At 36.3% G+C, this 16,463-nt stretch overlaps 1 protein-coding gene across 3 annotated transcripts in view; it reads left to right on the top strand.

The window, feature by feature from the left end:
- Positions 1 to 16,463, top strand: part of LOC135773845 (protein unc-13 homolog C) — a 178,893-nt gene that overhangs the window by 13,031 nt on the left and 149,399 nt on the right. For 2 of the 3 annotated variants that reach the window (XM_065283702.1, XM_065283700.1), the window contains exons 3-6: positions 3,622 to 3,644; positions 8,124 to 8,167; positions 10,774 to 10,852; positions 14,563 to 14,634. In XM_065283702.1, the coding sequence (XP_065139774.1) occupies positions 3,622 to 3,644; positions 8,124 to 8,167; positions 10,774 to 10,852; positions 14,563 to 14,634 (218 nt within the window). The remainder of the gene's footprint in view (positions 1 to 3,621; positions 3,645 to 8,123; positions 8,168 to 10,773; positions 10,853 to 14,562; positions 14,635 to 16,463) is intronic. The other variant, XM_065283701.1, reaches the window with a different exon arrangement.

The raw sequence follows: 16,463 nt of genomic DNA, 5'->3' as shown, positions 1-16,463 counted from the left end.
TTTTCATCCATATTTCTGTTTAATTGTGAAATAAAATGTGAATACATCTTACAAGATGAATTTTATGTCAGTGTCAGTGCATACTGCCATGAAAGCATAGAGATGATGAAGTGATATCTGTTTCGTCAATAATATAAATTGTAATTACAAATATTCTATTAAATTAGACAAATGCATAACTAAAGCACTTTCACTAGATGTCTTAGACATTTTGACATCACTGTGTGCACTTAATATATGAAATAATACAGTGCACTTTTAAGTGAAACTGTATGTTATGGAGAAGAAGATGGAAGATCTTCACTGTTTTATAAGTTTGGTAAGCACGCAGCCTAGTTGATAATAGCGGAATTATAGATTGCCGTAAAAACACTTCCGGGAAGTGTCATTGGCAGGGAAACGTTTTCTCTTAATTGACGGGATAACTCATTAATGTCGGGGAAAGAGATCAATTAATTTCATGAGCTTCAATTTAATAAAAATAGCTGTATTGAAATTATTTTTTATTGTAAATAGTAACAATTTATCGTGGTACTGTTATGACAGTCTAATGAGATTCACCATTCCAAATATGAGGAGCTCAGATGCAAAAGCCACTAAACGCCATCTCCATAAAAAATTAGATAATGATATTAATCGAATGCTTTCGGCACAAATTATACGTTCATCAAATACATTTCCATCAAATCCACTTAATCCTGGCCTTAGGTCATTCAGGAAAACATGTCAAATATATTTAGGGGCTGATCACACAGAACGCATTTATGGCATTGGCAGGCACCACACGTTTTTCCGCTCAGAGTTTTTCAACTTCAGGTGTTCAGAGCGCTCCTGCAAAAACATGTGGCACAGCAGGCGGGAAAACCGGAAGGCATACATCGTGCAAAAACAGCACAAAATGCTCACTGCCCTTATAAAAAACGTCAAAACGCATTCTGTATGATCCGCTCCTAAAACGCATTTGGTGTGATCAGCCGCTTAGAGGGTTTTGCATCTGACCACCTCATTTGTTTTAGATTTCACTTACATCATTTAAATTGAGACATTTCAAGCCTGAGAGAGAGAGAGGAACGCATCCTGTTTCTTTTCTACATTTTGCAGAAATCACAATCTTTTGTTTTGATTGTGAGTTTTTGCAATAAAATTGACACTTTAAGTTTTAAATGATCAAGGCATATTTTTATACTGTTTTTGCACTGATAAGACAAAAGCAAGGTGTTATCAGTGGTAAACAAACAAACTCAAATGTCTGAATATGTTATGGTAATGAGATAATGCAAATACATTTTTTATTTTATAATCTTTTTTCTTTATTTCTTTATTTTTGTGAAATTTGACTTGGACATGTTTTTTTTCCAGAACGTTCTGTGTTGTTAAGGGCAGTGAATTTAAACAAAAGAATTAAAGATAAATGAAGTGGGAAAGCTGTCTGTAGTATATTAAAGTCTGGCCTCAGTATTTATTTTCACACAATCATAAGTTTCAGTGTTCAGCTCTTCATCTCTCATTGTCTAATTAAAGAACTCAGATAAGAATTTATTCGCATGAATAAATATTCTTTGTCGTGAAGACTTTGTCTGTCATGGATGCTTTAGTTTTTAAAGCTTTTTTAAATAGCAGGGGGTCGTCTAAGATTTTGTTCATTGTGGCATATTGATTTTTACTTGGTAGTAGTCAACACTGCATTCACATGCTTATTCTTCTCAGGGTGGTTTGTGATGTTGTCATACTTATATATATATATATATATATATATATATATATATATATATATATATATATATATATATATATATATATATATATATTTTTTTTTTTTTTTTTTTTCTTTTTTTATTGTTTAAAAATTCTGTAAAGAAATTATAAATTAGTTAAAAATATGAATAATGCAAATTTAAAAAGACGTTGCTAAAAGAACATTATTTGTATATTTGTTGTTGTAATGCAATGTGTTTACACGGTTTAAGGTAAAAAAACGAATTATTTTCCACATACCTTACATTATTGTTGCTCCTCTATGCCCTGGCTTTCTGAAACACGCTTATTATAACAAAGCTCATCATTCTGAAAAGCATGGAGTGCTCTGATTGGCCAGCTATACACTGAAAAAAAAATGATTCATTGAATTTAATAAATTTTTTAAAGGTAAGTGGTTGCAATCAATTTATTTAAGCTACATTTAAACAAAAAAGATTAGTAACGTAAAATAAAATATAAAACTTTTGTTTAAATGTAGCTTAAATAAATTGATTGCAACCACTTACCTTAAAAAAATTTATCAAATTCAATGAATAATTTTTTTCAGTGTACAGTGTGTGGTGATTGGTAGAATACCTCAAGCGTGTGACGGCACGTTACGCCCCTTACCATATTTGGAAAATCAGCTTTCAAAGCACAGCATCTAAATGTGGTGGCACAGCATCATGGAGGTGGTGGCAACAATACTACAGCGAGAATAAAAGTTATGCCCTCTTTTCTCTGCGTATACATTTTGCCGATGTTATGCAAATATGTAGACATGTGGGGGGGGGGGGCGTGTTTGAATGAGACGTTTAAAAAGGTGTGGATAAGCCTTCACTTTTAGAAAGAATATTTCTTTGGGTTTGAGACTTTACCGATCTTTATGCACTTTTTTAACAGCTTTAAATTCTCCAAAGACAAGGAAAACATGAAATCGCATCATATGTCCCCTTTAACTATCTGAATTCTGTACCAGGGGGGTAAATCTGCTCACTAGTTAGAAAATAACATCTTAATGCAAAATGACATTCAGACTCGACTCAAGTTAATTTTTAATAAACTGAATGTTTTTCTTATAGACTAAAGTGCCTGCATTTTACCTGGAAGTTTGGTTGCTGTAACATTGATTTTATTGATCTAATGAAATTGATTTCAAACAAACAGGCCACTAAAACAGCACAATACATTAAGACCACAATGTTTTTTATGGTCTGAGTGAAGGGTTACAGTAAACATCTGCTCAACATTCAGTTTGACCATCTCATCCGCAATCTACTAACCAACTCGGTTTAAGCTCACTGTTGCCACTCCTAATGCTGCCATGCGTTGATTGACCTCCAACGTCCATCTGAAGACTGTCAGTTTTATTATCCACATGGTCCAGTGATCCATTCAAATATTACATTGATCCCAGCTGTTACATCTCATCATCTGTCCAACATCAAAGCATCTGAGGTGATCAGTAAATGCGGGACAGATTTGGGGTGTTTCTAGATCATCTACTGTACAGGCTCACCATTGATGAAACTTAATCTCTAAGGTTTGAATCTATCCATAATTTGGAAATTGTATTTGTATGGATTGTTTGATTGAAAGTCTATTTAAATATACATAAAGGTTCTTTCTTTTTGCCTGTCACTGCAAACGTTTCGCAACACTATACTGTATGATCAATATAGCATCAGGGTAAAGTGATATATTGGTTCAAGGTTTGTGTGTGCGTTTGTTTGTACTGTGAATGAGATATTGCAAGTGAGCTGTTCTGGCATTATTTGTTAACACAATTCATTATAAGTGTGTGCAGTTATTTATAGATAAAAGAGTGGATATGTGCCATTATTTCTAATCTTCCCTTTCTGTCTTTCTGCTTCTCTCCTGCAGACAGCAGCGCTCTGGATACAGAGGTCTTCTGTTCTTTAATTCGCTTGTGTTTTTATGTTTCAGTCTCTCTGTGTGTGTGTTTTTGTCTATTTATGATTCTTCGTCAAACATTAAGCATGTTTTTACTGCTCGTCCTCTGTTGTATTGTTATGTGGTGATTTTACAATATCATTTAACAAAAGTCTGACATCACAGAAATGACATCACACTATAACTATACTGTACTTCCTGCTTATATTTTTAGAGGTTGCATTGCATATATACTGTAGGGGAGAGTAGGGGCGAAAGTAACATTTTTTTTTAGAAAAATTTTAATTTTAATAGATAATGTTTTAAACAGATATATTTTTGCCGTGGTCAATAACTCACAAGTGTGGTTTATCAATACCAGGTGGAATTTTGATTCATCATTATGATGAAAATGTAAATATTTTTATTTAAAACACCCAAATAAAACTTACATTTGAAGAAACTATGACAGAAAATGAATATATATACTAATAAAATAACAGGCTTAAATAAACCCAAAACATAAGTCCACCTACAGTTCTCACGGACACGTGTTTTATCAACTGTCCTCCAGACATGATGGACCACATCTTTATTTCATTTCAGCCGTGTGGCGCGCGTGCACGCTCGCGGTTTGAAGCGTGTCCATGCTATTCTCCGAGATGTTTTATCAACAGGTTTTTTGCCCAGCTGCACTACTTCTTGAACTTCAGCCAGCTCCTTGTTTCATGTCTGCCATTATTGGACAAACGGATTAATCCAGGTGTGTCTGATTATTGTTGTTGTGACTACTGAGGTCAGGCACACCTGGATTAATCAGTTTGTCCAATAATGGCAGACAGGAAAGAGGGAGCTGGCTGAAGTTCAAGAAGTAGTGCAGCTGGGCATAAAGCCTACTGGCTAGTTATTCTCCAGACAGTGATGGTCCGGGCCACGTCTTTCTCATTTCCGCTGTGTAGTGCGCGTACCTGCTCTCGGTGTGAATAGCGTCCGTGCTATTCTCCGCGATGCACTTGATGGCCTTTTTTGCAGCAATTTTTTTTTTGAACGACCTAGTTAAGGCGGTAGGGTTTCCCTGCTTAGGCGGCCGCCCTGAATAATGCTGCAGGAAACCCTGGAAGGCGAACTTCAGGATGCGTTAGAGCAATAAATAGCAGTGATGCGCGGGTTGGCGATTTTTCCAACCCGCGGGTCCCGCTTTTATGAAATATTTGGCCCGCCCCAACCCGCCCCAAAACTGTATCTATTTTTACAATACACACCGCTCCGCGCCTGCGACCATTAAAATAGACATACTAGGCATTTGTAATGTAAATTAAAAGAGGCTTTATTTCAGCCTAAAAGTGCTTGGAAACAGCCATTAGATTACATCGCCCTGTAAAGTGGTAACAACATACGTGAATGAACCATTAAAACCAGCATGGTCATATTAATATAGAGATAGGATAATGATAAACATTTTCAACATTTAAAAAGCAGCATTTGTATTATCTATTCACAAATTCCCTACCTTAATTTCTCCCGCAGATTCGCCCTTCCGTGACGTGACACCAAAGGTTTGGGGTTATCAAGTTACGTTGCGGAAGTTACGTTGCCACGTAGGCCTACAGTAATCCGTGTCATGTTTAGAGCTGCAACTATCGACTATTTTTTCAACCGATTTATCTATCGATTATTTTTTCGATTAATCGAATAGTCTAATGATTTTTTTATACATATAATTCCCCAACAAATAATAAATGTAACATCTGCCATTAACGCTAACATTTTATTTAAGCATTTTCTTAATTAAACAAACACACAAACCAAAATTTTCAACATGAAAAATAAAGTGGCAGCGCCACTTTAAAAGAGGCATTATTCACCTTAAACAATAAAATAGGCATATATTAATATTTTAAACATTAGTTTATGATTAGTACATGCATTAACTCAGCATTAGTTCAGACTGAAGTAAAAATAAGTTGTGATTCATGAACCCTTATATAAGATGTAATGGTTATATTATTACTGTTAATATTATTACTATTAGTAGTACTGCATTCTCATTTAACTTTAACATTTAACTTTTCTTAAGTTCCGGGTAAAAAACAAGTTCAGTTAGTATGATCTTCTAATATTTTATAAACAGCGTTTACGCCGCTGTTACTTTAAATAAACGCATGTCAGGAATACCTTACAAGACGAGCTTCTGTAATATCTGCGCACATATTCGCAAAAAAGACGTTCATTGGGAACTCCGCACTGCCAGCTGGCTTTCAGTGCACGCGGGCACATGCCTATCAGTTCTCAATGTGACAGTAACTTATTATTTCATAACTTCTTAATATAAAAACATGTCCTGCTCTTTATTTACTGTTTCAACATACTGCCCAGAAGCGATGCAATGTCGCGTCTGTCAGGCGTCTCGCAGCTCGTATTAAAGGAAGATGTAAACGCAGCTTTATTAAGCACAATATGTACTGATTCTATTGTTTATAGAGTAAGTATAAAAACTTACTGTAATAGTTCAAATTCTTACGCTGACGTCTCGTCATTTTGAGGTCGGAGAGCTCCAGGTTTTCTTCTTTTAAGATGATCATACACAGGTGTTGCGCTGCTGTGGTATGCCATTTCAGTTTTACACAGTATGTGTTTTATTTGGTCTCTGCTTAAAGTATTCCCACACTTTTGATCGCGTTCTGTCTGTTTGGTATAACACTTGTATCACCCGGTCGGAGCTGAAGCCCGCCTTCATTTCAAAATGTAAACAGTGCGACGCATCGACGCATTTCCGGCAAATCGGCGTAATTACGTAATCGACGTAATCGACTACGTCGACGCGTCGTTCCAGCCCTAGTCATGTTACTTCAATATCATAAAGTATATGCTCAGCATGAAGTCGAGCACACAAATTGTCGTCAGTATGGCCTACATGAAACACGACTGCCATCTACAGGTTTTTATATTTTCTGTGTCCCCCACCGAACACCCATTCTGCAGAATGCCGCAGAATTCTTGAAGTGCTCGCGGCATTCTGCTCTCTGAGACGCGCATTTTTAAAAGGCCACATAATAAAATATACATATATATATATATATATATATATATATATATATATATATATTCCCAAATATTTAATATATATGCTACAGGGAATTACACGCAACATATCTGTTTTTTTATTTTGTTTTTAATGACACGCCCCAACACGCCTCGCATTAAAGTTACAAATTCTTTACCCGCCCCAACCCGACCCGCGGGGCCTGCAGGTTACGAGACGACCCGCGCATCACTACTAAACACCATTTAGATTGATCAATAGATTGTAACACATGAAACAAAAACACAACACATTAAGAGAAAGAAATGACAGCTTTAGGAAATTACTTATCATGGTCAAAAACAGATTTACGCACCTACACACGCAAAACGGTGAGGAAATAATGCGATATTTTTCAGCTCTGTCAAGGGTTGCGTGCTAAAGATGCTGTCATAGTGGAATGAAAAAGTAATCGGGGCTCTGAGAAAATTGCATTGTTACTTTCGTCCTGCATTATTTTCGCCCCAGTTCTCCCCTAGGTGAACATCGCTGTGCCTCACTCAAAAAAGAATAAAAAATAAATGTGACCCTGGACCATGAAACCAGTCTTGGTAGTATGTGAATTTGGAGCAATCGCCAAAAATACATTGTATGGGTCAAAATTGTAGATTTTTCTTTCATGCCAAAAATCATTCGGATATAAATGAAGATACAAATATTTTGTGAATTTCTTACAGTGAATACATCAAAAACTTCTTTTGAGTGGATGCAGTTGTTTAAGCGATAGTTCACCCAAAAATTTTATTTCCGTCATCATTTATTCACCCTAATGTTGTTAAAAACCTGTTTAAAGCCTCATTCACTTCAATAGTATTCTTTTATCCTACTATAGTGAATGGGGCTCATGATCGGTTTGGACATTCCTCGAAATATCTTCCTTCGTGTTTATCAGAAAAAAGAAATTTTACAGATTTGTAACAACATGAAGGTGAAAAATTATGACAGAATTAAAATTTTTGATTGAACTATCCCTTTAAGGACTTCATTTGGACAACTTTAAAGGTGATTTTCTTAATGTTTAGATTTTTTGCACCCATTCCAGATTTTTATCAGCAGATGTATGAATCTCCCCCTATGGTCCAGGGTCACAAATCGTCAGCTTGTAATCATAGGGGAGAGCTATAATAAGTGCTATATAGCACCTATGTAGAACCATAATTGGTGCTATAGCACAACTATAGCACTATTTGACGTAAGATAGGTGCTATATGACACTTAAAGTGGTTTCCCTATGAGTACAAGCCAATAAATTATTTTTAGTGCTATTTCGCATAGTTGCCATCCATTATCACCCCGAAAATTGTTTTTTACAATCCTGTTGTCTTTTTTAGGATTTGTTTACATATATCAGTTTATACTTTGTCTTATTGTTCTGTGCAAGTCGTAAGTGAGCTGTTTTCTTGTTTGACAGGGTTGTGTTAACATTCTGGATCCAGCCAAACTGACAGGTGGAGGGTAAGTAAAACCCTTATGAATATAAAACTCACAAGTGAAACGCTGAACTGCTCTTTATAGCATTATAAACACAGTACAGGAATATTTCTGTGTGTATATATATGACTATGTATTAAATAATAAAGTATTATCCAGTATTATCCAGTCATTTAGATGCTGGAGGGAGTTTAGGTTCAGTTGTAGGATTTCGTCCCCGTCTGTTCTTCACTGACATATTGTAGTGGCAGAAGAGCAGCAGTGTGTTTTATTATTATTATTTTGGACCTGATCTGGTGTTAATTGTTTTGCTATGGGATGTCTCCAGGTTAATGAATGTGGTGGTGATGAATTACATTTTTGGTAATGAGTTGTTAAAAATAAACCAAGCACTGTTGACATTTACACAGAGACCCCGTTGTCACCGAGCACTGATGATGTCAATAATGCGTCAAGCATATGTGCCCCATTTCTGTATGCAAATTTAGACTGTTACCCATTGGTGCCAATCCTGTGGACGCTTTATCCACTGAAATGGATGAATAAATGCCAGATATGCAAATTATCGCTTTTGAAATTCAGGAGCATCTCTGATTGGTGGATCTCATGAGTTGTGATATCTACAATCCTTTGATGAACAAGCTGAAAAGGCGCGCTTCACATTTCGTGCCTAAAACTGTGCGGAAAGCATGACTGCACCGCTTTCCTCCTTCTTTCCAAACATAGATATGTACACTAGATGTCACCTTGGAGTTTTAAGCATGCGTCAAAACCGCCGCCATCTTGGAACAGGGGTCTTGTCATAGGAAGTAGCTAGGTAAAGTTGTTTCAAGATGGCGGCTCTATTTGACGCACCCAATCCAATGAACTATTGTAGCAAAGGCGACATCTAGTGTATATATATCTATGCTTTCCAAATTGCTTGGGCGCTCCCGTAGCGTCTGCCGTTGCTAAGTAACCTAACCATTGCGTTGTGGTTGCCGAGCACCCACCAACTAGAAAAGAAATCGGCACCTATGTGGTCACTCATGTATTCGGCAAAACAGAAAACATATTAATTTGCACAGTATGCACATGACATACTCCAAAAAGTGTGTTTTATGCACTTTCATAAAAAGTGGTCAAAATTGGGTCGGTACCCTTTAAAAAAGGTCCCATAGACACATAAACATTTGGTACCAATATGTACTACTAATATGTACTCTTTAGATGTAGGGGCACGCGGGGCAAAAACTAACGCGGGGTTAGTTGTAATACGGACTGTTTACATTTTTGCACAAGGTTGAGCGTTTTTTGGTTTTCTGGTATTTTTTCACGCTGCCAAAAGATGATCTCCCACAAATTATTGGAAATGTTTTTTCAGAGAGTTATTGATGAACGAGTGTTTTGGTGGCATGCAAGTTAATTTTTTCATCATATGTTTTTTCGGTTTATACGTTGGGTGTGTAAGATACCAAATGTCATATTTATCAGAGTCTTGTTGACTAAAACATAGCATCATTTTGAAATATGTCTGCAGCTCTTAGCAACTTTTTTGGTGGGCTTGAAAAAATTTTGACCCAGCGGGGTTAATTGTAACGCTGTGTTACAACTAACCCCTCAGCAATAACGATATGAAAACCGTTAACGTTAGCGTAATTCTTGCCGTTGTTTTAAATAAACTACACACAAATGATTGCTGGCTGCCAACAAAATAAATCTGCCTGTCTTATCAAAAATCGTGTGTCAAATTTATTTTTGTTCATATCTTTAATATTGATTGAATAAGGTCACGTCAAAGATTGAAATGATAATGAAATTAATGGCTTAAATCAGACTATGATGCTCATTATCTCAGAATTTGATTTTGAAACTGTAGTATGATTATTACTGGGTCATGCATACATTTTTTTTTTGTCATAATTGTGCTGCTTTTTCTCACATATTTAGACATTTGTATCCAATTATACTTAAACTACTGTTAGAAAAGGGCTGGATGAATGAATACAGTGTGGATAGCTGTCTATTATAGACAGATATATAAACAATATCCACTTCAAGTATATAGACAAAATAGTATTGAAATATTTGCAAACTTAATTTTTAGCAAGTGTTACAACTAACCCCCTGCCTGTTACAATTAACCCCACCTATGGGGTAAGTTGTAACGTTTGCACTTCTGTCACGTTTGGTGTAATTGTCCAAGAATGTTAAGTAGTAGAAACAAACTTCAAATGTTCATTTGTAGCAGAGATGTGTGTGTTGCTTGTCTAAGCAAACTTTTAATTAATCAAACTCAAATATTTTTTTAATGATTGAGCCGAAACCAAAAAGCGTTAGGTTGTGCCCCGCTCTCCCCTGCTTTTTGAAAGGGTGTCACCCTTAAAGTGTAAAATTTAGCTCAGTTCTTGCAAATGAAATAAGACGGTTGGTTCAGTTTAACGGAGGAAGGCTCAGTCATGTCACAGGTAAATTCAATGGACTGTGTGACACATGAAGTAAAAGCGGTTATTATAGCCCTTACCGTACCCCTCCCCATGTTATCCCCATTTATGCTATAAATCACTCGACTGCTTTTTAGCCCTGTAATGTTTCACACCATACAGCATGATTATAGTATTAATAGACTCTAAATCTGCCTTCATCCCCAGGGTTGGCAGCATACTTTACGGCATTGACAGTATGCCAGATTTACGCCGCAAGAGGACCATGCCTATTGTCCGAGACCTGGTGAGTAATCACGTCCAGTGTGCTTATGTTTGACTGATGGAGGCTCGGATGACTGTATTAACCCATCGTAGCCACCGTGCCACTGATACGCCGCAAGTCAAGCGTGTTTCTGCAGTGCACCAGCGAATCTGTACTGAAAAACTAATAGCGGAGATGGAGGGGCGTGTTTGTGTTTTGATGCTATTTTGGGGTTTAATACGCTCCACCAGAGTAAAAGTAGGTCACTCGTCTGGTGTTCGAATCATCAGTGTCTTTAAATGTGTTGTGCTCGTATATTTATGATGATGTTTTATTCATACGTTCTAGTATTAGATGACATGGTTTCGATTTGCAGCCTCATGTAGTGTGTTATATGTTTATGTTTTTTGCATTTGTGAAACATTTCAAAAACTTTATATGTCTTTTGTTTTAGGTCATTAGAGTTTGTCTACGTTCACATATACAGTTTGTCTAGATTTTATTGTGTAAATTTTCAGTTTTGGAGGACAAATGTTGATGCTGTATCTGTCCATATTTTGCATGAAATTAAAAACCAACCGTGTTTTGGTAAGTATGGGTCATCGTTCTGTTTTTACTTTGGTTCTGTGGTTCATTCTCATTGCCCATAACTGTCATGGGCGATATTTTTCCGTGAGTTGTCAGATTTCCTTCTTAGCCAAAGCAAACATATCTCAACCGATATTTAGATGCATTAATAAATTGAAATGTTGACAACTCAACCCAAAAATATAATTGGGACTTCATTGACTTCTGATTTAACTGCGCCTCTTTAAATCATGTAAAAGTGGCGTGCGGCAAAATCCTTTTACAGCGTGTGTGAAGTCAGTGCTGTACCGGGTCTGATCTGATTTTTCCCATCATGCCTCTGTCCTCTGTTTATTACCCTGTTTGGGCTGTGTGATTGCTTCAGGGCAACGACAGTCAGTCACATGACCTGCGACGGGATCAAGGGACCCGTCCTAACCTACTGTACTGTACACCGAGGGCTTTGGATCAAAATTTAGACCGTTTGGTTACGTGGCCTGCAGCAACCCTCAGCATTTGAAATGCATGTTTAAACTTACATCAACACTTACGTTCATGTAGAGGTGAAATCTACCCTACTTTCCTACGCATCCCCGCTTTAAGGGGCTATTAGCAGCCCGCTTGGTCTTTACCCGCGGATCAGGGTTTAGATGGTAAAGACTACCTGAGTATTGTGAGCCGTGATGCCTGCCAATGTAAATATGGCTAATTGTGGCTTCTTGACTGGCGTGTCCTGTTCTCCCTCATTAATTCTTTCTCTCTCTTTCTCTCTCTCTCTCTTTCCTGAACTCTTTGGGTCGTGTTTTTAGCTGGCTTAACACATGCAGTCTGATCTTGTCTGTTTTGTAGCAGCTTCGGCTATAGGCAGACAGATATGCAGTATACGACTATATCAGATGCTTTACAGCAGCATTACAAAACAATTGCACAGCAAATGCATGGGTGAAATGAAATTTTGTACTGCATGTTAGAGGTGAGTGCAGTTTTTAAGGATTGTGGCTTAGACGAGAGTCTCACCTCTGCAGCTTTTACTCTGCTGTTCAGAAAACATTCACGATCTGATTTTCTGCATGGTGATGGATATGAATTCACTTTGTGTTGAAGCGGCTCCGCTGTCTCGCTTTCTAATTTTGTTTTTTTCTTCTTCGCTTCTGGACACTTTAGGCTTTGGTAAGTGTCTCTGCAGTTTCCTTTAAAAGGTTTGGAATGGTGTATATGAACCTTTCTCTTATGGGTCAATGACGTGATGTTTTTGTGTGTCCGTCAGTGTTGGGGGTAACGCATTACAAGTAACGCGCATTATGTAATAATATTACTTTTCTGAAGTAGCGTGAAGTAACACATTAATATTTAAGTTACTTCTTTTAAAAAGTAATGCAAGTTACTTTTCAGTTTAATTAATTCAATTGAAAAATTAAATAATGTACTGAATTAAAGCCTCAGCTAAGTAAGAAAAAGTAATGCAAAAGTAACTTAAAAGTAATGTAAGCATTACTTTCCATGAAAAGTAACTAAGTAACGCAATTAGTTACTTTTTTGGGGAGTAACTTAATATTGTAATACATTACTTTTAAAAGTAACTTTCCCCAACACTGGTGTCCGTATGGTTCAATTAAATGTAAAAGAGTTAAATTTAAAAATAAATTTGCAGATTACTTGCATACATTCTCTTTTTTGAGGACCAAGTTTAAAATTTCTGGTTTTATTTCATTTTGAAAGAATTTTTGGGGGATACTTGCAAAGATGTCAATGTGGTGTAACCGGTCTGTGTCAATTGGTGTAACTAGTACTTTTTTTAAATGAAAATATAAATATATTCATAAAAAATGTGGATAAAATATAATCATAAGTTTAGTGTAATATGATTTTTTTAAATACATTTTTAAATCATTTGTCAAAGATTATTTAGAAAACAAAGCTGTTTTCAGCATATGTCAGGATAAATATTACAAAAACGCATTAAAATTTACATTATTTAGTAATAATTAATAAAATAATATTTTAAAATGATTTTTTTTATGATTACGCTTACATGCCATCAAGGTGGATAAAATATTTAATATTTCTCATTCTTTGGCGCAATTTGCGGTTACACCATTTGACATTTTCAGGTCCATTCAGTCTTAACTTTCATAAAAATGGTGCTGTGGTTCTCTTACTTATTTACTGGTGCTTCAGAGAACCCAAGATTATTACACTTTTCTTTTGTTAATAGATGATCATTAAAACCAGAAAACTGATCTGAAGTCAGATAAACTTCAGTATTGAAAAACATTTTAATAATTTGAACTCATGGTGAGTTCACACCAGACGCAAATGAGTTTTTTTCAGAATGATTTACATGTTAAGTCAATACAAAGATGTGATAGACATCCTGCGGCGCGATTCACGTGAATGAGGTGGTGCGAATGACGCGAATTGAACGTTTCAGGTGTTTGGTGAATATTCCCACTATGTTAACCAATCGAGAGCTTGCTCTAGTAGTGACGTGATAACGATGTAGCGAGCTGATGTAAAAATATGAAACAACAATGGAGGACAAAATCAGCATCGCTGTATGTGGACACCCAGAAGCATCTTAGTTTTTTTTATAGAAATAAGAATAAAAAGGATTTTGCTTGGAAGAGAGTGAGTGAGAAGGTCGTACAATTGAGCTATATACAGTTCATATTGAGACTACAAGCTAGCTAAAGCCAGCAAATTTAGCGTTTTTGTGTCTGAATTGCACATGCGAATGATGCGAATTTCACACGCAAATTATGCAAATTTCATGTGCGAATGAAGCGGGTTAACTCAAATTGTTTAAGCGTCCAACTACGCACTTATAGTGCGATTTATCCGCGTCATCCGTGTCTGGTGTGAACGCACAGTAAGTACAAGAAAAAGGTTCTTGATAAGTGAAAGTTTCTTTTCTAAAGCATCCTTAAGTGTGTTAATTCAATCTGAGGGAATAGATTTGATGTTGTGAGGCCAAAAATGAATGGGTTTCCTGCTGTGTTTAATTTAACAAATTAAATCTTCCTTTCAAATTATACAGAATTTCATTTAATAATCAGATTTTACATAACAAATATAGTTACTAGCCTTGTGTGTCTTATCTAACAGATTCTCAGCCTTTAGTTTTACTTTTTTTTAGTTATCTTTCAATCTTTCTCTTTTTACAAATTTTCCCTTTGTTCTTTCAGACTTTGGCTGCTCGAAAGGCAGGCATTGCGTTTGGCCTCGTGAACAGATCGACTTTAAACAACGAGGAGCTGGTGAGTATTAAACATTGATGGACTGATGTAAACACATTTTGAGCACTTGGGAACTAATGTTGAATATATAATATAATACTTCATATATTAAAGGGCACCTATTACGCACATTTTTACAAGATGTAAAATTTGTCTCAGGTGTGTCTAGAATGTGTATGTGAAGTTTCAGCTCAAAATACCTTACAGATCATTTATTATAGCGTGTCCAAATGCCCCTGTTTGGGTGGGAACAAAATCGTAATTTTTTGTGTGTGTACCTTTAAATGCAAATGAGCTACAGATCCTCTCTCCCTTACCAACAGACAGTGAGCGATTTTAGTTAAAATAGATCTGATTCCTGTGAAACAGTCTGAGAGAATAGTATCTCAATATTGAAGGTGGAAACTATGGTAATGCCAGACTGTGGGCGGAGCTTTCTCAGTGTGATGTCACATTGATAAGAGAATCAAAACAGATTCTCTTATATTTAGATCTAATTAGCTCTGACTGTAATGTGAAAAGTTAATCTGAATGATATTAGGATCTGACTGCACAACAACGTGTCTGTATTTGAGTATTAAAGGTTGTAATGCACATGTGTTCAAAAATCATGTGACAGCCATTGAATCATTGCTAACCTTACAGCTTCAGGTCAGTCTTTCATCCTGAATTATTTTTTAACAGTTTGTTTGTTTAACATTAATTCTTAGAGGACACTTTTGTTGTTCTGTATTTAAACCTGCTTGTCTGACGTTGGATTCTTCTTTTTGACCCTTGATCAATGATTTCAGTTTAATTGAAGTCTGGTACTTTAGAGGCGCCAAAACCCTGAATCAATAGAATAAGAATTACTCCTCTTTTCCAGACCTCCCATTAATTGATTGCTGTCCGTTAGTAAAAAGAATCTTGGAATGGCACGAGGAGATGTGATTTTTGGCTTTCTGTTGCCATATCTGACAGTAATAGTGCTTTATGACCTCCTGGGACATGTTTGGAGGTCATAATTCAGATGTGTTTGATTTTGGTACAATCATTATTAGGATATGAACCGATGGCTGTGTGATAAACAACCGGAACAACGCTGGCACGTTACATGCGTATAAATCTCCGAAATGGTACTGAAAAAAAAGTTCAAATATAGAGATGAGGGCTGTAGCTGGCCTGAAGATTTGTAAGTAGGCCGAGCAGATGTCTGAGGATTTTAAAGGCATTAAATACACCAGTGAGTGAGAGAAATAAAGACAGAGAGAGAGGATGAGAAAATGAGTGGGAAGGATGAGAAATAAGAAAGACAGAATCCCTTCGAGAAATGATTGCAGAAAACAGCACAGGCCTCCATATGCTGTCGATGACACTGGAACACAAGGACAGTAACTGTTATATCACTAGCAGTTTCATAAAATCTAACAGCTAAAGGCAATGCTGAGACTATGAGACTATGAGAGAGAGAGAGAGAGAGAGAGAGAGAGAGAGAGAGAGAGAGAGAGAGAGAGAGAGAGAGAGAGAGCGTGAGATCATTTGTGATGTTCAAATGTCAGTGTCTTGATTTTAAAGGGCTGATCTTTTAATGCTGTTGCTTTAAGACCGCACTATACAGTGTTTTTAAACATGCAAATGTATTTAGATCCCACAGGATATAATGTCACACTCCAGTATCTTTTCTGCAACACTGCAAGCCATGGAGATTTGATGTTGATACTCTAGGTCTAGGTCTGTATGGATTATTGAACATGTTTACATTGATATAAATGAAAGTGAGCCTGAATGCTTTAGTGCAGCAAAATGCTTTTGTCTGCACCAGAAATACATAACAATTTGTGATTAAATCTTAGTTTAAATACCTGTTATTA

This window comes from Paramisgurnus dabryanus, chromosome 9, assembly GCF_030506205.2.
Source record: "Paramisgurnus dabryanus chromosome 9, PD_genome_1.1, whole genome shotgun sequence".
Taxonomy (NCBI): Eukaryota; Metazoa; Chordata; class Actinopteri; order Cypriniformes; family Cobitidae; genus Paramisgurnus; species Paramisgurnus dabryanus.
Note: the sequence above shows the minus strand (reverse complement) of the source record. Positions and strands in the feature narration are given on the sequence as shown.